The sequence below is a fragment of the Leptodactylus fuscus genome, chromosome 4, assembly GCF_031893055.1.
Source record: "Leptodactylus fuscus isolate aLepFus1 chromosome 4, aLepFus1.hap2, whole genome shotgun sequence".
Taxonomy (NCBI): domain Eukaryota; kingdom Metazoa; phylum Chordata; class Amphibia; order Anura; family Leptodactylidae; genus Leptodactylus; species Leptodactylus fuscus.
In genome coordinates, this window is record NC_134268.1 from 9,615,205 (window position 1) to 9,639,224 (window position 24,020).

At 42.8% G+C, this 24,020-nt stretch overlaps 1 protein-coding gene across 2 annotated transcripts in view; it reads left to right on the forward strand.

Moving 5' to 3' along the window:
* Positions 1 to 24,020, forward strand: part of TSNARE1 (t-SNARE domain containing 1) — a 197,688-nt gene that overhangs the window by 104,730 nt on the left and 68,938 nt on the right. The window contains exons 12-13 of one of the 2 annotated variants that reach the window (XM_075270038.1): positions 15,781 to 16,228; positions 16,566 to 17,763. The exons of the other annotated variant lie outside the window; for it this stretch is intronic. Of the exons in view, the coding sequence (XP_075126139.1) occupies positions 15,781 to 16,228; positions 16,566 to 17,125 (1,008 nt within the window). The 3' untranslated portion in view covers positions 17,126 to 17,763. Of the gene's footprint in view, positions 1 to 15,780; positions 16,229 to 16,565; positions 17,764 to 24,020 lie in introns of those variants that run through there. 2 annotated transcript variants of the gene reach the window in all.

Consider the following 24,020-nt stretch of genomic DNA (forward strand, 5'->3'; position numbering starts at 1 on the left):
GAGTATTATGGCAGGGGGTGGTATATAGAGTATAGGAGGCGGAGTATTATGGCAGGGGGTGGTATATAGAGTATAGGAGGTAGAGTATTATGGCAGGGGGTGGTATATAGTGTATAGTAGGTAGAGTATTATGGCAGGGGGTGGTATATAGAGTATAGTAGGTAGAGTATTATGGCAGGGGGTGGTATATAGTGTATTGGAGGTAGGGTATTATGGCAGGGGGTGGTATATAGAGTATAGTAGGTAGAGTATTATGGCAGGGGGTGGTATATAGAGTATAGTAGGTAGAGTATTATGGCAGGGGTGGTATATAGAGTATAGGAGGTAGAATATTGTGGCAGGGGGTGGTATATAGAGTATAGGAGGTAGAATATTGTGGCAGGGGGTGGTATATAGAGTATAGTAGGTACAGAATTATGGCAGGGGGTGGTATATAGAATATAGTAGGCAGAGTATTATGGCAGGGGGTGGTATATAGAATATAGTAGGCAGAGTATTATGGCAGGGGGTGGTATATAGAGTATAGGAGGTAGAGTATTATGGCAGGGGGTGGTATATAGAGTATAGTAGGTAGAGTATTATGGCAGGGGGTGGTATATAGAGTATAGGAGGTAGAGTATTATGGCAGGGGGAGGTATATAGAGTATAGGAGGCGGAGTATTATGGCAGGGGGTGGAATATAGAGTATAGTAGGTAGAGTATTATGGCAGGGGGTGGTATATAGAGTATAGTAGGTAGAGTATTATGGCAGGGGGTGGTATATAGAGTATAGTAGGTAGAGTATTATGGCAGGGGGTGGTATATAGAGTATAGGAGGTAGAGTATTATGGCAGGGGGTGGTATATAGAGTATAGGAGGTAGAGTATTATGGCAGGGGGAGGTATACAGAGTATAGGAGGCGGAGTATTATGGCAGGGGGTGGAATATAGAGTATAGGAGGTAGAGTATTATGGCAGGGGGTGGTATATAGAGTATAGGAGGTAGAGTATTATGGCAGGGGTGGTATATAGAGTATAGGAGGTAGAGTATTATGGCAGGGGGTGGTATATAGAGTATAGGAGGTAGAGTATTATGGCAGGGGGTGGTATATAGAGTATAGGAGGCAGAGTATTATGGCACGGGGTAGTATATAGAGTATAGGAGGTAGAGTATTATGGCAGGGGGTGGTATATAGTAGGTAGAGTATTATGGCAGGGGGAAGTATATAGAGTATAGGAGGTAGGGCAGGGGGTGGTATATAGAGTATAGGAGGCGGAGTATGGCAGGGGGTGGTATATAGAATATAGTAGGCAGAGTATTATGGCAGGGGGTGGTATATAGAGTATAGAAGGTAGATTATTATGGCAGGGGGTGGTATATAGAGTATAGTAGGTAGGGCAGGGGGTGGTATATAGAGTATAGTAGGTAGAGTATTATGGCAGGGGGTAGTATATAGAGTATAGTAGGTAGAGTATTATGGCAGGGGGTGGTATATAGAATATAGTAGGTAGAGTATTATGGCAGGTGTGGTATATAGAGGATAGAAGGTAGAGTATTATGGCAGGGGGTGGTATATAGAGTATAGGAGGCGGAGTATGGCAGGGGATGGTATATAGAGTATAGGAGGTAGAGTATTATGGCACGGGGTAGTATATAGAGTACAGGAGGTAGAGTATTATGGCAGGGGGTGGTATATAGAGTATAGTAGGTAGAATATTGTGGCAGGGGGTGGTATATAGAGTATAGGAGGCGGAGTATGGCAGGGGATGGTATATAGAGTATAGGAGGTAGAGTATTATGGCAGGGGGTGGTATATAGAGTATAGTAGGTAGAATATTGTGGAAGGGGTGGTATATAGAGTATAGTAGGCAGAGTATTATGGCAGGGGGTGGTATATAGAGTATAGGAGGCAGAGTATTATGGCACGGGGGAGTATATAGAGTATAGGAGGTAGGGCAGGGGGTGGTATATAGAGTATAGGAGGCGGAGTATGGCAGGGGGTGGTATATAGAATATAGTAGGCAGAGTATTATGGCAGGGGGTGGTATATAGAGTATAGAAGGTAGATTATTATGGCAGGGGGTGGTATATAGAGTATAGTAGGTAGGGCAGGGGGTGGTATATAGAGTATAGTAGGTAGAGTATTATGGCAGGGGGTAGTATATAGAGTATAGTAGGTAGAGTATTATGGCAGGGGGTGGTATATAGAGTATAGTAGGTAGAGTATTATGGCAGGAGTGGTATATAGAAGGTAGAGTATTATGGCAGGGGGTGGTATATAGAGTATAGGAGGCGGAGTATGGCAGGGGATGGTATATAGAGTATAGGAGGTAGAGTATTATGGCACGGGGTAGTATATAGAGTATAGTAGGTAGAGTATTATGGCAGGGGGTGGTATATAGAGTATAGTAGGTAGAATATTGTGGCAGGGGGTGGTATATAGAGTATAGGAGGCGGAGTATGGCAGGGGATGGTATATAGAGTATAGTAGGTAGAGTATTATGGCAGGGGGTGGTATATAGAGTATAGGAGGTAGAGTATTATGGCAGGGGGTGGTATATAGAGTATAGTAGGCAGAGTATTATGGCAGGGGGTGGTATATAGAGTATAGGAGGTAGAGTATTATGGCAGGGGGTGGTATATAGAGTATAGGAGGCAGAGTATTATGGCACGGGGTAGTATATAGAGTATAGGAGGTAGAGTATTATGGCAGGGGGTGGTATATAGTGTATAGTAGGTAGAGTATTATGGTAGGGGTGGTATATAGAGTATAGTAGGTACAGAATTATGGCAGAGGGTGGTATATAGAGTATAGTAGGCAGAGTATTATGGCAGGGGGTGGTATATAGAGTATAGTAGGTAGAGTATTATGGCAGGGGGTGGTATATAGAGTATAGTAGGTAGAGTATTATGGCAGGGGGTGGTATATAGAGTATAGTAGGTAGAGTATTATGGCAGGGGGTGGTATATAGAGTATAGTAGGTACAGAATTATGGCAGGAGGTGGTATATAGACTATAGTAGGTAGAGTATTATGGCAGGGGGTGGTATATAGAGTATAGTAGGTACAGAATTATGGCAGAGGGTGGTATATAGAGTATAGTAGGCAGAGTATTATGGCTGGGGGTGGTATATAGAGTATAGGAGGTAGAGTATTATGGCAGGGGGTGGTATATAGAGTATAGGAGGTAGAGTATTATGCAGGGGGTGGTATATAGAGTATAGTAGGTAGAGTACTATGGCAGGGGGTGGTATATAGAGTATAGTAGGTACAGAATTATGGCAGGAGGTGGTATATAGAGTATAGTAGGTAGAGTATTATGGTAGGGGTGGTATATAGAGTATAGAAGGTACAGAATTATGGCAGAGGGTGGTATATAGAGTATAGTAGGCAGAGTATTATGGCAGGGGGTGGTATATAGAGTATAGGAGGTAGAGTATTATGGCAGGGGGTAGTATATAGAGTATAATAGGTAGAGTATTATGGCAGGGGGTGGTATATAGAGTAAAGTAGGTAGAGTATTATGGCAGGGGGTGGTATATAGAGTATAGGAGGTAGAGTATTATGGCACGGGGTAGTATATAGAGTATAGTAGGTACAGAATTATGGCAGGAGGTGGTATATAGAATATAGTAGGCAGAGTATTATGGCAGGGGGTGGTATATAGAGTATAGGAGGCGGAGTATTATGGCAGGGGGTGGTATATAGAGTATAGTAGGTAGAGTATTATGGCAGGGGGAGGTTTATAGAGTATAGGAGGCGGAGTATTATGGCAGGGGATAGTATATAGAGTATAGTAGGTAGAGTATTATGGCAGGGGATAGTATATAGAGTATAGGAGGTAGAGTATTATGGCAGGGGGTGGTATATAGAGTATAGTAGGTAGAGTATTATGGCAGGGGGTGGTATATAGAGTATAGTAGGTAGAGTATTATGGCAGGGGGTGGTATATAGAGTATAGGAGGTAGGGCAGGGGGTGGTATATAGAATATAGGAGGCGGAGTATTATGGCAGGGGAAAGTATATAGCGTATAGGAGGTAGGGCAGGGGGTGGTATATAGAGTATAGGAGGCGGAGTATGGCAGGGGGTGGTATATAGAGTATAGTAGGTAGAGTATTATGGCAGGGGGTGGTATATAGAGTATAGTAGGTAGAGTATTATGGCAGGGGGTGGTATATAGAGTATAGTAGGTAGAGTATTATGGTAGGGGGTGGTATATAGAGTATAGTAGGCAGAGTATTATGGCAGGGGGTGGTATATAGAGTATAGTAGGCAGAGTATTATGGCAGGGGGTGGTATATAGAGTATAGGAGGTAGAGTATTATGGCAGGGGGTGGTATATAGAGTATAGGAGGCGGAGTATTATGGCAGGGGGTGGTATATAGAGTATAGTAGGTAGGGCAGGGGGTGGTATATAGAATATAGTAGGCAGAGTATTATGGCAGGGGGTGGTATATAGAGTATAGGAGGCGGAGTATTATGGCAGGGGGTGGTATATAGTGTATAGTAGGTAGAGTATTATGGTAGGGGTGGTATATATAGTATAGTAGGTACAGAATTATGGCAGAGGGTGGTATATAGAGTATAGTAGGTAGAGTATTATGGCAGGGGGTGGTATATAGAGTATAGGAGGTAGAGTATTATGGCAGGGGGTGGTATATAGAGTATAGTAGGCAGAGTATTATGGCAGGGGGTGGTATATAGAGTATAGGAGGTAGAGTTTTATGGCAGGGGGTGGTATATAGAGTATAGGAGGTAGAGTATTATGGCAGGTGTGGTATATAGAGTATAGTAGGTAGAGTATTATGGCAGGGGGTGGTATATAGAGTATAGGAGGTAGAGTATTATGGCAGGGGGTGGTATATAGAGTATAGTAGGCAGAGTATTATGGCAGGGGGTGGTATATAGAGTATAGGAGGTAGAGTTTTATGGCAGGGGGTGGTATATAGAGTATAGGAGGTAGAGTATTATGGTAGGGGGTGGTATATAGAGTATAGTAGGTAGAGTATTATGGCAGGGGGTGGTATATAGAATATAGTAGGCAGAGTATTATGGCAGGGGGTGGTATATAGAGTATAGGAGGCGGAGTATTATGGCAGGGGGTGGTATATAGAGTATAGTAGGTAGAGTATTATGGTAGGGGGTGGTATATAGAGTATAGTAGGTAGAGTATTATGGCACGGGGTAGTATATAGTGTATAGGAGGTAGAGTATTATGGCGGGGGGTGGTATATAGTGTATAGTAGGTAGGGCAGGGGGTGGTATATAGAGTATAGTAGGTAGAGTATTATGGTAGGGGTGGTATATATAGTATAGTAGGTACAGAATTATGGCAGAGGGTGGTATATAGAGTATAGGAGGTAGAGTATTATGGCAGGGGGTGGTATATAGTGTATTGGAGGTAGAGTATTATGGCAGGGGGTGGTATATAGAATCTAGTAGGTAGAGTATTATGGCACGGGGTAGTATATAGAGTATAGGAGGTAGAGTATTATGGCAGGGGGTGGTATATAGAGTATAGTAGGTAGAATATTGTGGCAGGGGGTGGTATATAGAGTATAGTAGGTAGAGTATTATGGCAGGGGTGGTATATAGAATATAGTAGGCAGAGTATTATGGCAGGGGGTGGTATATAGAGTATAGGAGGTAGAGTATTATGGCAGGGAGTGGTATATAGAGTATAGGAGGTAGAGTATTATGGCAGGGGGTGGTATATAGAGTATAGTAGGTAGAGTATTATGGCAGGGGGTGGTATATAGAGTATAGTAGGTAGAGTATTATGGCAGGGGGTGGTATATAGAGTATAGGAGGTAGAGTATTATGGCACGGGGTAGTATATAGTGTATAGTAGGTGGAGTATTATGGCAGGAGGTGGTATATAGTGTATAGTAGGTAGAGTATTATGGCAGGGGGTAGTATATAGAGTATAGTAGGTAGAGTATTATGGCAGGGGGTGGTATATAGTGTATAGTAGGTAGAGTATTATGGCAGGGGGTAGTATATAGAGTATAGTAGGTAGAGTATTATGGCAGGGGGTGGTATATAGAGTATAGGAGGTAGAGTATTATGGCAGGGGGTGGTATATAGAGTATAGTAGGTAGAGTATTATGGCTGGGGTGGTATATAGAGTATAGTAGGTAGAGTATTATGGCAGGTGTGGTATATAGAGTATAGTAGGTAGAGTATTATGGCAGGGGGTGGTATATAGAGTATAGGAGGCGGAGTATTATGGCAGGGGGTGGTATATAGAGTATAGTAGGTAGAGTATTATGGCGTGGTGGTATATAGAGTATAGTAGGTAGAGTATTATGGCAGGGGGTGGTATATAGAGTATAGGAGGTAGAGTATTATGGCAGGTGTGGTATATAGAGTATAGTAGGTAGAGTATTATGGCAGGGGGTGGTATATAGAGTATAGTAGGTAGAGTATTATGGCAGGGGGTGGTATATAGAGTATAGGAGGTAGAGTATTATGGCAGGTGTGGTATATAGAGTATAGTAGGTAGAGTATTATGGCAGGGGGTGGTATATAGAGTATAGTAGGTAGAGTATTATGGCAGGGGGTGGTATATAGAGTATAGGAGGTAGAGTATTATGGCAGGTGTGGTATATAGAGTATAGTAGGTAGAGTATTATGGCTGGGGTGGTATATAGAGTATAGTAGGTAGAGTATTATGGCGTGGTGGTATATAGAGTATAGTAGGTAGAGTATTATGGCAGGGGGTGGTATATAGAGTATAGGAGGTAGAGTATTATGGCAGGGGGTGGTATATAGTGTATTGGAGGTAGAGTATTATGGCAGGGGGTGGTATATAGAATCTAGTAGGTAGAGTATTATGGCACGGGGTAGTATATAGAGTATAGGAGGTAGAGTATTATGGCAGGGGGTGGTATATAGAGTATAGTAGGTAGAATATTGTGGCAGGGGGTGGTATATAGAGTATAGTAGGTAGAGTATTATGGCAGGGGTGGTATATAGAATATAGTAGGCAGAGTATTATGGCAGGGGGTGGTATATAGAGTATAGTAGGTAGAGTATTATGGCAGGGGGTGGTATATAGAGTATAGTAGGTAGAGTATTATGGCAGGTGTGGTATATAGAGTATAGTAGGTAGAGTATTATGGCAGGGGGTGGTATATAGAGTATAGTAGGTAGAGTATTATGGCGTGGTGGTATATAGAGTATAGTAGGTAGAGTATTATGGCAGGGGGTGGTATATAGAGTATAGTAGGCAGAGTATTATGGCAGGGGGTGGTATATAGAGTATAGTAGGTAGATTATTATGGTAGGGGGTGGTATATAGAGTATAGTAGGCAGAGTATTATGGCAGGGGGTGGTATATAGAGTATAGTAGGCAGAGTATTATGGCAGGGGGTGGTATATAGAGTATAGGAGGTAGAGTATTATGGCAGGGGGTGGTATATAGAGTATAGGAGGCGGAGTATTATGGCAGGGGGTGGTATATAGAGTATAGTAGGTAGAGTATTATGGCAGGGGGTGGTATATAGAGTATAGGAGGTAGAGTATTATGGCAGGGGGTGGTATATAGAGTATAGTAGATAGAGTATTATGGTAGGGGGTGGTATATAGAGTATAGTAGGTAGATTATTATGGTAGGGGGTGGTATATAGAGTATAGGAGGTAGAGTATTATGGCAGGGGGTGGTATATAGAGTATAGGAGGTAGAGTATTATGGCAGGGGATAGTATATAGAGTATAGGAGGTAGAGTATTATGGCAGGGGGTGGTATATAGAGTATAGTAGGTAGAGTATTATGGCAGGGGATAGTATATAGAGTATAGTAGGTAGAGTATTATGGTAGGGGGTGGTATATAGAGTATAGGAGGTAGAGTATTATGGTAGGGGTGGTATATAGAGTATAGTAGGTAGAGTATTATTGCAGGGGGTGGTATATAGAGTATAGGAGGTAGAGTATTATGGCAGGGGGTGGTATATAGAGTATAGGAGGTAGAGTATTATGGCAGGGGGTGGTATATAGAGTATAGTAGGTAGAGTATTATGGCAGGGAGTGGTATATAGAGTATAGTAGGTAGAGTATTATGGCAGGGGGTGGTATATAGAGTATAGTAGGTAGAGTATTATGGCAGGGGGTGGTATATAGAGTATAGTAGGTAGAGTATTATGGCAGGGGGTGGTATATAGAGTATAGTAGGTAGAGTATTATGGCAGGGAGTGGTGGGTTCTCTATTATGGGTAAGTGACCTCATTTTTCGTCCGTCCCCTGCTGACCCTTCAGTCTTGAACTTTCTTCTCGTTCAGACTCTGATGTGTGAGGATTGTTCTCCCTTTTGGTTTTTCGGCGCCCCCCAGAGATCAGCAGCGCCAGATTTCCGCCTATCACCGACTCCTTTCACCCTCCTGACCTTATGCTGATAGTATTTTCCATATTTATGATCAGATTCACCATTGTCCGGCAGACGCCCCCACCCTGCACACGGGCACTTGTAAGGGTTATTAGGGGGTGCAGTAATCTGAGCTGTGGGGGGCTGTTCGCAGGGTCTGTATATTCTCTCCCGCTCTATAGTCGGAACCGCTGTGTCCTTTGGTGACTGTCAGCCATTGTGTTGCTGCAGAAGAAGACAAACTAAGGCTTGTGTCGCCACGTGTAGAAGTGGGTGTTCCTATGAGATTTGGACAGATTGGGGGCAGCGCTTTGATCTGTTCCCCAAAATGTAGGTTGAAATCTCGGGGGTCTTGGTTGAGACCTATGGGTGACTTCCTGAGCCATTCGCCGTCACGTTTTGTAGACCGCAACATTTCATTCTCAACGCAGAACCGGAATTTACCGGAATATGAGATTTTATTTTGTTGATTTTTGTGAACTAAAACAGGTGAGATTTTTTTTTCCCCTTCTGTTCTATCAAGTAAACATTTCATTTTTTTGCTAAACTCCACAATCGTGTTAGACGGGCGCAGAACTTCTGGAGAACTTTATTAGGTTGGTAAAGTCTAAAAAAATACTTTTGTGTGACCGAAATACAGATCTCGGTGCGAACACGGCAGGCTTCATGCTTGGACCAGAGCTTGCAGGGTGTTGTAGTTTGCATTAGTTTGGAGACTACTTAGAGGAGGGTCCAGTCGGACCCCTGACCCCTTCATCCGCTCTGTGACTTCTTTGCCATTGTCTCCTCGCTCGCGTTGCGCTCGGTGATGCTTAATAAGTGGCTGCAGATGTTCCTGGCACCGCCAGTTAAGGCAATCAGATCATCTGAATAGAAAGTAATTAAAATTCATTAACACACAAAAAAAAAAAACCCTCTCCGTGCAATTATCATATGTCGGTGTTAAGTGGCATAGCGGGGGAGATGAAAGCAGCCTTACCTGGAAGTCTTCACTTTGTGAATTATACATAAGGTCTCCTCGGGAGACGCCACCATCTGCTCCTTCCACTGATACCGCCTGGAAAGGTCACTTGTTTGAAGTCCTTGTCACTTTTGTTTATTTTATCTAGAAATGTATTAAGGTCCCGGTATTTGCATGGCCAAGTCTCTGCGCTCGGCTTGGGAGTCTGTGCCGCTCTGCGTTCGCGTGTGATAGACCTTGGGGCGTTGCTTCCACTACTTTTGTTACGGCGTGCAATAACTTTTTGCAGAAGGAGATGCAGTAAATGTAGCAGACCATTGTAGTCACTCTACATCTGAATAGATCGGTTTATTAATCTTTGAGCTTAAACTCTATTCACCTCCAGAGCTGCGTTCAAGAAACAATTGGCTTCTTCCGGTCTCAAGCTTGTATCTTTCAGCAGCCCTTCAGGTTTAGTCTCTGCATAGTAACGTCTTCATGGAGTCCTGGATTATATTCGTATCTCTGGGGACCCATAGGGGGCAGTGTATATCATCACACTTTTGCGTAGCACTAGTGTTCTGGCCAAGATTTAGGAGTTGCCTCGTCTTTACTCCTATCCCTGGGCTAGGTTAGACTCTTAACCAGGATCCAAGCAACGCCGAAGACACCTGGAATAGAACAAGCTCTTCACAGTACAATCCATGTATTAGATGGCTGTTAGGGGCGTGTCTGTCAGCGCAGTGTCGTCAGATTCCAAGTAGCAACAGGCAGAATCTTAAATGTTGCGCCTGATATGACCGGAGTATCCAGACATGATGTACGTCTAGATTAGTAAGTGCTTACCAGTCCGTCTGAGCAGGATTGTCTTGGAGATGTTCAGTCTCAGGTCGTTCTCTTGTCCTTTTTTGCATGTGATTTCTAGTTAAATTTGTAAAATTTTAGGGCCGAGATACAAGGTTTATAATAAAGGTGATCTTACCTGAAAGGTTACAGTAACTTTAGTTTGTGGTCAAGCGAAGATACGAGCTGAACATCGACCATAAAGATGACGACTTGTTAAAGTTTCAGAAACTTTCTACAATGATTTCCATAAAGGCATAATTCTCAGTGTCCTCATTAAATGACATTGTCTTTCATCGTTTGCTTTTTCATCGTATCACTTGCAATTTTGTTAAATAAAGTTTTGATAAAAAAATGAATGATTTCCATCAAGACTTATTAGAAATTGTTAGTAGGAAGCATCTTCAGACCCCAAAAAATTATTCTGCCCCCAAACCAGACCACTAAAATGAATTCACACCCCAGACGAGACTCCTGATCTCAATTAGACACCAGACACCAAACTTCTAAAAGCATCTCAGATACCGGACTCCTAAAACCATTCACATCCCAAATACCAGACTGCAAAAAGCATTCACATCCCAGATACCAAACTCCACATCCCAGACACCGGACTCCTAAAAGCATTCACACCCCAGACACCGGACTTCTAAAAGCATTCACACCCCAGATACCAGACTCCTAAAAGCATTCACACCCCAGATACCAGACTCCTAAAAGCATTTACACCCCAGATACCGGACTCCTAAAAGCATTCACACCCCAGATACCAGACTCCTAAAAGCATTTACACCCCAGATACCGGACTCCTAAAAGCATTCACACCCCAGATACCAGACTCCTAAAAGCATTCACACCCCAGATACCGGACTCCTAAAAGCATTCTCACCCCAGATACCAGACTCCTAAAAGCATTCACACCCCAGATACCGGACTCCTAAAAGCATTCACACCCCAAATACCGGACTCCTAAAAGCATTCACATCCCAAATTCCAAACTCCTAAAAGCATTTACACCCCAGATACCGGACTCCTAAAAGTATTCACACCCCAGATACCGGACTCCTAAAAGCATTCACACCCCAGATACCAGACTCCTAAAAGCATTCACACCCCAAATACTGGACTCCTAAAAGCATTCACACCCCAGATACCGGACTCCTAAAACCATTCACACCCCAGACACCAAACTCCTAAAAGCATTCACACCCCAGACACCGGACTCCTAAAAGCATTCACACGCCAGACACCGGACTCCTAAAAGCATTCACACCCCAGACACCGGACTCCTAAAAGCATTCACACGCCAGACACCGGACTCCTAAAAGCATTCACACCCCAGATACCGGACTTCTAAAAGCATTCACACCCCAGATACCGGACTCCTAAAAGCATTCACACCCCAGACACCGGACTCCTAAAAGCATTCACACCCCAGACACCGGACTCCTAAAAGCATTCACACCCCAGACACTGGACTCCTAAAAGCATTCACACCCCAAATACTGGACTCCTAAAAGCATTCACACGCCAGACACCAAACTCCTAAAAGCATTCACACCCCAAATACCAGACTCCTAAAAGCATTCACATCCCAGACACCGGACTCCTAAAAGCATTCACACCCCAAATACCAAACTTCTAAAAGCATTCACACCCCAGACACAGGACTCCTTAGCATTCACACCCCAGACACCGGACTCCTAAAAGCATTCACGCCCCAGATACTGGACTCCTAAAGGCATTCACGCCCAAGATACCGGACTCCTAAAAGCATTCACACCCCAGATACCAGACTCCTAAAAGCATTCACACCCCAGATACCAGACTCCTAAAAGCATTCACACCCCAGATACCAGACTCCTAAAACCATTCACACCCCAGACACCGGACTCCTAAAACCATTCACACGCCAGACACCAAACTCCTAAAAGCATTCACACCCCAGACACCAAACTCCTAAAAGCATTCACACCCCAGACACTGGACTCCTAAAAGCATTCACACCCCAAATACCAAACTTCTAAAAGCATTCACACCCCAGACACAGGACTCCTTAGCATTCACACCCCAGACACCGGACTCCTAAAAGCATTCACGCCCCAGATACTGGACTCCTAAAGGCATTCACGCCCAAGATACCGGACTCCTAAAAGCATTCACACCCCAGATACCAGACTCCTAAAAGCATTCACACCCCAGATACCAGACTCCTAAAAGCATTCACACCCCAAATACCAGACTCCTAAAACCATTCACACCCCAGACACCGGACTCCTAAAACCATTCACACGCCAGACACCAAACTCCTAAAAGCATTCACACCCCAGACACCGGACTCCTAAAAGCATTCACACCCCAGACACTGGACTCCTAAAAGCATTTACACCCCAGACACCGGACTCCTAAAAGCATTCACACCCCAGACACCGGACTCCTAAAAGCATTCACACCCCAGACACCGGACTCCTAAAACCATTCACACCCCAGACACAGGACTCCTTAGCATTCACACCCCAGATACCGGACTCCTTAGCATTCACATAGCACTCTGTAGCATTCACACTCCAGATACTAGACTACGAAAACCATTCACACCCCAGACACCGGACTCCTAAAAGCATTTACACCCTGGACATTGAACTCCCAAACTCATTTACATACCGAACCAGACCACTAACCTTATTCAGATTAAGACCAAATCCCTAAAACTAATTTAGATATTAGACCCCTAAACTAATTCACACCTCGTATCAGACCAAATCACTAAATTCATTCACACCCCATACCAGACCCCTAAACTCATCGGGAAACCCTGACCCCTCCGATTAATACAGACTCCAGACCATATTACCAAAGATGTCTAAACTCTTCACTTCCAGGCATTGCCGTGCAAAGTGTCCGTACAGCTGGCAGCCCCACCATCCGCTATTGGCGGACCGCTGCTATAGGCTGTATATGGGATTTCATTGTGTAACAAGTCCCTGTTATCACCGATACAATACCAACCAAGGCTCATAGTCCAGGGTGTCTAGCTTGGGATATTCCACAACCCCTGACTTCAGTGCAGAAAAAGTAAAAAACTACACATTTTGCGCTGCTGCCGATCTCTTGGAGCAATGGCGATTCCCTTGGTTTTCCAAAGAGCTCATTTGCTTACTGACAAAAACCGCGATACCTCAGCAACAGAGCCAGCAATTCACAAGGGGAAACCACTGATTCAGGTGACCCTAACCTATCTACTTGCAGAGGACTGGTCAGGGACTCATGGTGTTGTATATGACGACTAAATAGCCAGAAGTTCAATGTAAGACCATTTTTAGGGGTGTAAAAGGGCAATTTTGCTATTGTGACTCTGGTCTTGTGTGTTTGTATAGTAGTTGCGTTCTTAAAGATCGGATCCACATATTGTGTGGATCTCTTCCGCGTGCTGGCATGGTCTATAACTATTAGTATAATGGAGTAGTTGATGCCAAAGTGTGTTAGACGTAGATGTACCCATCTGTCCAGTGGTGGAAAGGGTATCAATAGCTGCATATTGGGTTTGATGATCTACTGCAGTAATACAGCACGATGACAGACATGGTGCTATGGAGCTGGAGCTTGACAAGTCAGGTGGAAGGAGTCCATCATCTGGGACCCCAAGTAATCATTAGTCAATAGCTTGGAGATCTCAGTTGTCCAATGCTCTTCATTGGGCTATATGAGAGAGTACTCCATTGGTTCAGTAGTAGTAGTCCCGGCCCTCAGACTCCTACCAGTGTGTGACCTAACATCTACTAGAGCAGAGGTTCCTAAACTTTTTTTTCTCTCTCGTTGACCACTTTCAAAAATTTTACTGGTTTCGGAGGACCCCCTGCTGCTACATTTCTACCATATTCCCAAAACTCGTCAAAAAATGTGAAGATTAGATCTAACGTAGACCCCCCTGTTGAGTCTCCCGTGGACCCCTGGGGGTCCACCTGGACCACTTTGGGAATCACTGTACTAGAGGAACTCTGTAGCTAGCCATACAATTGAGATAGCTGCCGACCTCTCTGCGTATTCACTTTGACTTGGCCTGAATGTGGCGATGGCAATAAGGGCTACTTAGCCACAACTTATCTCTCAGAAGACCATACTGATGGAGAAGCCCTGCCATTAACTGGGACTTACAGGGCCGTTGTGCTCTTCCAAATGTCATGACCGATTAGCTTCAAAAATTGTTGGGCCGTTGTTGCTGCTACCGAGAGTAAACCAATGAAGTTCGGAAGAGCACCACAACCTTTACAGTCTAAAGATTGGTGGGGCCATGTCTCTATGTCCTGAGGCTGGCTGGTTGGTTAATGGGTGGCCAAAAGCATCGGATTATACCAAATGCTGGTGTTTTTGGCCAACTGCCAGCATGGACGATCCATTTTCGACAGACTAAAGTTTGCCGTCATCCATCTATGGACATCTCATCATGGCGTTGATCTCTAAGATAGCCGGCCTTTCTGCTTTTTCGGCCAATGAAAATCCATTGCGTGTAGCTGGTGTTAGAGTAGACAGGAAGCTCATTGTGGTCTGGGCCAACAATGTGGCCACAAGATAGAGATGTCCTTGTGAGAAAATACCGTATAGGGTGGTTATAGAAGTAGAAACTTCCATGGATCAGGATCTAAGTCGAGATCTAAACACTCCCAATGAAGCGCGTAAGATAATGAAACTGGGCGCTCCCGATATCCATAAACTCGTTCCCTTAATGAATTTTAATTGCTTTGGCCATCTTGGGTTTCGGTAATGCAGTGCAGTGCTCCTTCATCTCCGTTTATAAAGTCGGCCCAATAAGAAAATGTAGTAAAACGTTATTAGGCGCCCATAAAATAGAGCAGACGATATCTTGGGCTCTAGGATGGTGAGTATATTGTGTCATTTTTAATGGGTCACCCCATAAGCTAGGAAAGCTCCTTATAAAAAGCATCTTACAGTCTAAGACGTAGGGAATGGCTAGTTTTTGTTTTTGATACTTTATCTCTTTGATATGCTTCTGGTTACCGTACGGCAAAGGGGGCAGGATTTTAGAGGGCTCGGCTAAAGTGGTGTTTCCAGGACTCTGTAAAGGTGGCCATACATATTAGATAGAAAATGACCGATGGCGCGGCCAAACATCTCGTGTATGGGAGTGTCCTGCCTCTTGCTCGATGACTTAAGGATGCTAGATGTCAACATGACCTGCCATCAGAGGTGTCTATGGCTCTGTTGAGCATGCCCACTTTTTTGGCCGAGCCAAGTGTACATATACGGGTCTAAGGTGTATGGCCATCTTAAACTTCCACTAATCTGGCATCCCAGAGTCTTCTGCTCGCACATGTTTGCGGAGATGGTTGCGTCAAAGAACTCTCAGGTGTCAACACCTGGATTTCACGTATTTTTGGATTTTGGGAGATGACATTTTTGAACCAAATAGCTAAAACCGATCTTACGGTAGTTTTTCTTGGGTGCCAGACTATGGGAGTCTTGATATGGTTCCAGTTGAACTAGGGTCCGTAAATATCGGCTCTCAAAAATGTTGCCTCCGTTGCAGGGTACACAAGTGGTAAACTTTAAGAGAATGTTGAAAGTTTTTGTATTACTACTTTGGTAATTTTTTGGAATGTAGTTTCAAATAGCCCTTATTGTTTCATTTTTACAAGAGGCGCAACCTTAGAATGGCCTGTGCACCCAGGAAGAGGAAGGAGAAATTCTCTCCTCTAGAACTCGAAATTTTGGTGGCCGAAGTAACCAAAAATCACTCGAAACTGTACGGAAGCGAGAGAGTAAACCTGAGTCAACCGGCCAGAGAGAGGATTTGGTTAGAAATCGCCAAGAAAATAAATGCAGTGGCGCGATCTCCGAGAACCACTAGAGACTTGAGAAGGCGATGGGATGACATGAAACGACGGACTAAGGAGAAACTGGCCATCATAAAACGGTCGGTGGTATCTTCAGGTGGCATGACCAGGAACTCTAGCCCTTCAACTCTACATAATGATACCAATAGTGACGTTTATCCTGGATACGGGGTGGACGACGACGAAGACGACCATGATGACATCGATGTGGATGTTGACACTCCACATATAGCTCTGGAACTTCAGTCAGGTAAAAAACGTCGGGAGCCTCCAACGCTCTTAGACTTAAGATGGTGGCAAAGTCTTAGCTCTTTAATTGACGTTGAGTGGTGTTGTGGGATTTTTTTGAGCTCTTTCTACGTTGACACAGGTTTAATTTTGTAGCCTTACCGTAATCTAAAATTCAGTTCTTGTCTTGTGGTTGGGGGTCAATGATCCTTGAGCGTTGTAGTCGGGCTCCGTAAGAGTCCTCGTAATCTGGAGACTGATTTTTGCATTGGTCATATTTTCGATGCAGGTTTTGTTACCTTTTTGTTTTTTTTTCTCCAGTTAGTAATTTTATTTATTTATTTTTTTAATCCCCACAGATGAGGAGGAAAATGGCCCTGGTTGTACATGGGTACCTCTAAAAACAATAGAAATGGCTGTTTCAAATGAGCCCGATATGTCTGATCATCCTGTGATCATTCAGACCTCGGCTTCTTCTCCGTCTCCTCCATCCTCTCCTCAGAACCAGATGAAATCCGCCTACGTAAGGAGACTTTCCCCCGGAACTCCGCACCTGCGTAGGAACCACGAAGTCTCCGATTTTGAAAAACAATTGATGGAGAGTCAGATACAACAGAACACTCTTTTAACGTCTTGGTATCAGCAGCAAACGTCCCTCATGGTCCAGCAAAACCTCATCCTGGAGAACCTCGTAGAGCAAAGCCGACGCTTGGCCGACAACGTGGAGCTCTTAAACCGGACCTTGGAAAAAATGGTGGAGGGTAACCATTTACACAGGGAGACTCTTCACTTTGTACAGGAACGTAAGCAAAGCGGCCCTGCCCGACCGCCCCCGAGGGCGGCCGGCGGCGAGTCGGGGGGTCCTTCGGGAGTAGAAGTGTACTCTGGTATGATTTTGAAAGTCGAAGAAGAACTGTAGAGTCTTTTTTATTTTTACTTCGATGGACAAAACGATATTAAAAAAAAACTCAATGACTCTAGAACAATTTTTTGTATTCACGGACAGCTAAAAAAATTTTTTTTTTTTGCTAGGTCGATAGCGGACAGATACTTTCCTTATACGTTGCATACATAGAGCCATTTTTGTAGGTTGTGAGATACATTGTGCATATTTTCTATATGACTTTATCGGTTTGTGAGAAAATATTTTGTAAGTGTTCTTTTTATTCTAAGATAATATTTTTCTTACATAAAATTAAAAAAAAAAAAAGTCTTAAAAAAAAAAATCCAGAACGTAAAAAAAAAAAAAAAAAATTTTTTTTACCCGAACGTATTTATCCTGCTGAACGGAACGCGTCATCATTTATACGTAGCGAATAAGAGGATTGTGACGGAACCGCACTACCAAGCTGCATTACGGAACTGACGCTACTTCTTAGCAATAGGACTCGCCTCCTGGAGGCACATCTATATATATGCAGACATTATGAATTTTTTTTTATTTTATTTTTTTGGCATTGACACAAAAAGTTAAATAAATTTAAAAAATAAAATTCCAACCTTTTTTTTTGAAAATTTTAAAAAAAATTCATCCAAGGCCATCTTATAAGGCCCCATTTGTAGGTCCATATTACATTTTTGGTTGTAAACACCCCCCCCCCCCCCCCCCCCCCCAGTTTAGTAAAACAGCATGGGGTCTGGGTGTGACCCCTGGACTTTTAAAGGAACCGTTAACTTAGATTCAAGAAATAAATTTAAAAAATTCCATCAAATTTTTTCCCTTTTGATATTATGCGATTATTATTCTGCTTGTATCCCAACGAGATCGGCCATGTTCCCACTCTTCCTCCTATTCCTGTTTAGCCGTGAGACGATTGGCTGCTGTAGCAATAGGAGACAGATTAAGGCCGCCCCTTTGCTAGGCCACGCCTCCTCAGTGACTTGTGCACCAAAAACGGAAATAACCAGGGAAAATCTTGTAGACTGCGGTTTACCTCTCTCCCCGATTTCTAGGCTTACTTCTCCTTTAAACGGGCGCACAATCTGAATGAGGTCTTATCCTTGTCTCTGTTTTTACTCTATAGGGCATTTACTAGACAATGGGCATTACAATATTAGGAGCAAATTTTTTTTTTTTTTTTTTTTCTCCCCCCTACCTTCCAGACCATAATAGGCCGCCAAGCATTGAACTACAAAGATGGCAAAAATTCTAAAAAAATGTTTATTATCTTATATTTCATGGTAGTTTAGAATATTGATGTGCATACAAACTTTTCACCCGTCACCCTTTAAAAAAAAAAAAAAATGCAGGAAATTTTTTTCCCAAATATTGTTTTTTTTTTTTTTTTTTTTTAATATATATATATTTTCTTGTCTCTCACTATTGGTTATATTTTCAGGGGGTGTCTAGTTCCTTGGTACAGATTTGCATGGTTGTGGACTGTCACGAGGGCCTGTTACAATGTAACAAAAAAATGTGTCGGTCTTGGTGTTCCGTTCGGAAGGAACAAAAGGGTGATGGTTGTTGGAGGACCTACGTTTTGAGATTTAGCAATGTATTCACCCACCGTGGTCCCAGGGGTGCACAGGCCTCCTCCCTCAGTGAGCAAAAATTTAGGCCAGGTATAGACGTATCCCGACTACTCTGGAAGTCGTAACGCTCGGTGCCACATGACTTACCCAGCTATCAAAACAAAATCTTTATGGTTCCTGTATATAAAATACTCCCTTTTTTAAAAAATTTCTTTTTTGCGTGTTTTTATTTTTTTTCTAGTATTTAATCTTCATTTTGTTACAGAATGACATATCTACATTGTTCTCTCCCATGATGCACTGCATTTTTTCCGATTTTTACATTATTTGGAGAGAGTGATATTTGCTTCTTTAGGGATCTTTTTATTTTTATTTGATAAAATATTTTCACTTTTTTTTTTTTCCCATGAATAAAAAAAATGCATTGTATGGGTGGGTGGACCCTGCGATGTTGCACCCTTGGGCTTTTCACGACCTTTTTGGTTTTTTAGGGGCTTTTTTTTACGTTTGTTAAAGGGCGGACTTAATGATATACTGCATGAAGAGGCCTGAACCCCTCTGTCTCTATCCTATTATCGGTTATAAGGGGCTTTAGATACTTAGTAACATGGAGATGAATCTTCTATAATTTCGGCATTACTCTGTCTCCCAGGATATGTACAGAAGAGTCACTGCGAATAGATACACCGTACTAATGTTGTACCATAAACCACTATGTAAGTATGTAACCGTTTCACTGTATAGATGAGACAGGTGGCATATTATCAATAAACCATTTAAAATCTACCTCGCCTTCCATACCGTGTCTTTAACCTATGTCTAGGGGTCCTCGTAGTGACACAAATTCCGGGGGGTTGAGAAAGTAATAATTACAAACTTATGGTCCAGAAATTCATTAATTCATAATTTCATAATTCATTTTTATCGGGGCTGGAGTTCAGTTTTTGTATTACATGTCCACAATTATGTGGTAAAATTTTAGCTGCCCCATAACAGAGTGGAGCCAAAGCCCTGTCACAGTCCGCTTGCTAACACTTTCCACTCCTTCACTTGTCTTGACTTAGTGCTCATGCTGCTGTGATCACAGGACCCTGTTAGCTTGTGGTGAGCACCCTAAGGAGAGCTCCGGTCACAGTCACTATTTCTGCAAGCATACGAGTTGAAATTGGATTTGCCGCTCCTACATGCGTCTTGATTTAGTGCTGATGCTGCTGTAATCACAGGACCGTATTAGCGTGTGATCACCAGTAAATGCATATTTAGGTAGACACCTCCATAGATTGGAGTTGCAGCTCAGTCACAGTCACTGTTTCTGCAAGCCTGCTAGTTGATGTTGCTTTTGCAGTTACACATTTCTTGATTTGGTGCTGATGCTGCTGTAATCACAGGACCCTGTTAGCTTGTCGTGAGCACCATAAGGAGCGCTCCGGTCACAGTCACTATTATTACAGGCATGCCAGATGACATTAGATTTTCCGCTCCTACATGGGTCTTGCTTTTGTGCTGATGCTGCTGTAATCACAGGGCCTTATTAGCTTGTGTTCACCAGTAAATGCAGAGTTGCAGCTCGGTCACAGTCACTGTTTCTACAATCTTGCTGCTTGATGTTGCTTTTGTAGTTACACATTTCTTGGCTTAGTACTGATGCTGCTGTAATCACCGGACCCTGCTAGCTTGTGGTGCACACCCCTAAGGACAGCTACAGTCACAGTCACTATTTCTACAAGCATGCCAGTTGAAATTGCAATTGCCAGTCCTACGTGCATCTCAATTTAGTGCTGATGCTGCTGTAATCACAGGATCTTATTAACTTGTGATCACCAGTAAATGCAGATTTATGTAGACACCTCCATAGTTTGGAGTTGCAGCTCGGTCACAGTCACTCTTTCTACAATCTTTCTAGTTGATGTTGCTTTTGCACATTTCCTGACTTATTGCTGATGCTGCTGTAATCACCAGACCTTATTAACTAGTAGTGCACACCACTAGGCGGAGGGAGCTCACCACATACACTTTTATACAGCCAACACTGGGGGCGCTCACTGCTGACAGACTTATACAGTTCTCTTGACCTCAATAATAAATGTGCCTTCTTTGATCTCCTAAGCTCCACCTTGTTGGTGCTTTATGTAGACAAAATGTATTATTTAACTCTTTTGGAGTCTGAAAATTGTGAGAATTTGATCATCGTGGGTTTTGGTTTCTAAAAACCAAATTGACCTTGCCCATCACTGAGCTTTATTGATGCGGTTCCTTCACGGTCCACGCCTTGTTCTTCCCAATGAGCCCAAACTTGCACACATTGTTATGTGAGTAGGTGGTAAAATTGGTTATAGACTTGCAATAGTAACAACTCAGTAGTCCTGTAACGGCCATGTTTGGCACGCACTGCTTGTCTTCGGGGCAGAGAAAGCATTGAATGAGTTAAGATCAGATAACTTGGGGAGTAGGTACCTCTGTAATAACCAGAAGCAATAAGGTCAATCCCAGGACTGTCCATGTTCCCTACACCTGTAGCAGCTTGCTGGTCACCTCCTATAGGTAAGTATGTGGTAAGTAAAAAGAGAGCACAACATCCTTATGTGACTATGGGCGCACCTGACAGGCACTACTTCCGAGGGGCCTCGTTCATCAAGGTGGACCCTCTAATGCACTTACAAACTGTCTACATGTGATAGTCTAGTCCAGAATGACAATTCTATTCCATCTATTCGCTTCTCATCACTTACAGATGGAACATTCCACTTATTACAACATGAGATGTAGAGTCTTACATTCCTGCAGCCCTTTACTTACTCCCTGCCAAGACAGAGGTGAAGAAATCAGAAAATGACCTATTTTTTGCAATTTTAACTTCTGCCACTAAGCCTAAAATATTATCTCCCTTCCTGTTTCTGGAGGTGGACTATGGCCTTAGATGCAATGGTTTGGAGCAGAACGTACTGTCTCCTATGGGAGAGTTTTCCGGGCATGCTCTGTGACCTGTGCGGAGATGCGAGTAGATAAGATGTGATGTTGCCTATAGCGTGTAGATTCCGTGTCTCATCTACAAATCCATGATGGCTGCGATCATCAGTACTCTGAGTGAGGGGGGCTGCTGCAAAAAAATCAGCAGGTAAACGGAAAGTGTCAGCCTATTATTTGGTTTAGTGGCTAGTGCAAGATTTTTATGATATGAAAAAAAAACTCACATTGTTGAAGTTTAATATAAAACTTGATTGGAACCTTAGGTCATTTCAGGTGACACATGCGATTTACTTCCTTCCCTGTTGAGAGAGATACTGTACCAGTAGAATAGCTGAACTGTCTTATCCAAACAGGGAGTGACGAGCTGTCTATGGAGGTAATGAATTGGTTAATAAGGTCCTGTGATCCCAGCAGCATCAGCATTAAGTCAAGAATGTCTATGTTCAACATTGTATACAGTGATACCTTCCTGAAACGTTGTATATATCTCCAAAAGTCAGAGTTTCTTCGCTCTCCCTTGTCTCTCTTTACCCTTCTATGTATTTCATACCACAGTCTGTCTTGCTAGGCCGAGATAGATTCTGCAAAGCCTGAACTTAGTTTAGAAGGGAGGAACAGTAAAGGAGCCTGATACAAGGATAAGCTCTATTACAAAGTTTCTTATATTCACGTTGGCTATTGATTGATGCTGAAATGTTTGTTGAAAAGTTGGTGGCCGTTCATCTAGTTGCCACATGTGAACTTTATTCTGTTCTTGCAAAGGCCATTGATGTAGATTAAGCCAAGACTGCCATATATATTGGCAACATGAAGCTTTGAGTCTGAATGTGACCTTACACTGTAATCACTTACTATTTTATCATATTGTACCTGTTGTGGTGGAATTTACTTAGGATCTGTGAGTTTCCAATTCTTAAGGGAAATAAATATGATGCAACCAGACAAGAAAATGCACTGCACTTGTAATGTGTGAAACCTTCCATGATGACATCACAGCAATAGTTTTATTTTATAGTTTCAGGCCTTAAAGTTCAACTCTGTTCTATCCAATGGGAATAATGCTTCTCAGTGCTGCTTCCAATCAGAATTGTCATACCATATGAAAAATGGTAACATTAACTATATTGTACTTGTAGAATACCCTGACCCCCCAAAAAAGAGCAGAAATAGACAACAGAAGAGGGCGACAGCTTGCTCAGAGGCAGGGGGTGCTATGCAAAATTAAATAATGGTCAGTTTGATCAAATGTTTTAAGCTTTTTACGCTTCAGACTACCTGATCAGATCTTTGTTGCTTTTGTTTTGTGTTATTTAACGTTATGTATTCTACTGTTATAACGGATAAAGTTTGTTTTTTATTGATCAGTCTCTTGGCACGTGTGACCTTTTCATGTGTAATGTTTCATGTAACTATAATGAGGGATACAATACAATGTCATCATCTATACACATCATTAGCGGTGATCGCAACATATAAAAGGTCTTGCTTTATTAGGAGATGCAAAATGAACTGCAGCACCCAATGCCAGGCAGCTGCTGCTACACCAAGTATTGAAGTGCACTGCAGGCTACTGAAAATATTCCAACAATACACATTGGATGGTAAAACCTTCATAGAAAAGACCTAATTATCTTAGTAAGTAACACAATAATCTGTAGCACTCAGTGCCAGGCAGCTGCTGCCAAGGCAAATACTGAAAGATCATGAGACACATCTGCAATATATAATAAGGGCGTAGATCACCGGTGCACTTAGGACGTCTCATTGCTATTTTTGGAGTGTTTTTAGATTTCTCCCTTCCTCTTAGTGGTTGTTTTACTACCTCTGGATCAACACTGCAGGATATTGGTTGAACCATGTATTAAGGTCATATGGCCATGTCTGGGCCAGTCAATATGGCCCATGTGACCAGAACTTACACCAGCCCAGGAAATGGTCATGGACATGTGACCTTCAATAATTGCCCCTTGTGTTGTCATCTTTCCATTTAAAAGGGTATCTGAGTTTTCATGAAAAGTTGAGGTGTTGCTGTCAGTCTGTTCCATGACAGTATTCGCCTTCATACATGGGGTACTATCTATTTTTCTGCTGCTAATAATCACATTATGGCTGCAGCACATTTTTCTTTTTCTCTAAGGTAGCAGGTGTGAACAATAATCAGCAGTCTGTCCCTAATTCACTGTCCATTACTACTACTACTGGTTTCTTTGCATGTAATTCTGCCAGGAGTAACTGTATATTAGCAAACAAATAGCAGAGAAAAGCCCAAGTGACCATGATATAGGAGACCTGGGGACATTCCAAATCCAAGTTATGATGTAGCTAAAAAGATCCCCGACACAGAAGAAGAGAAATCTGGGCACAATCAGGAAAGC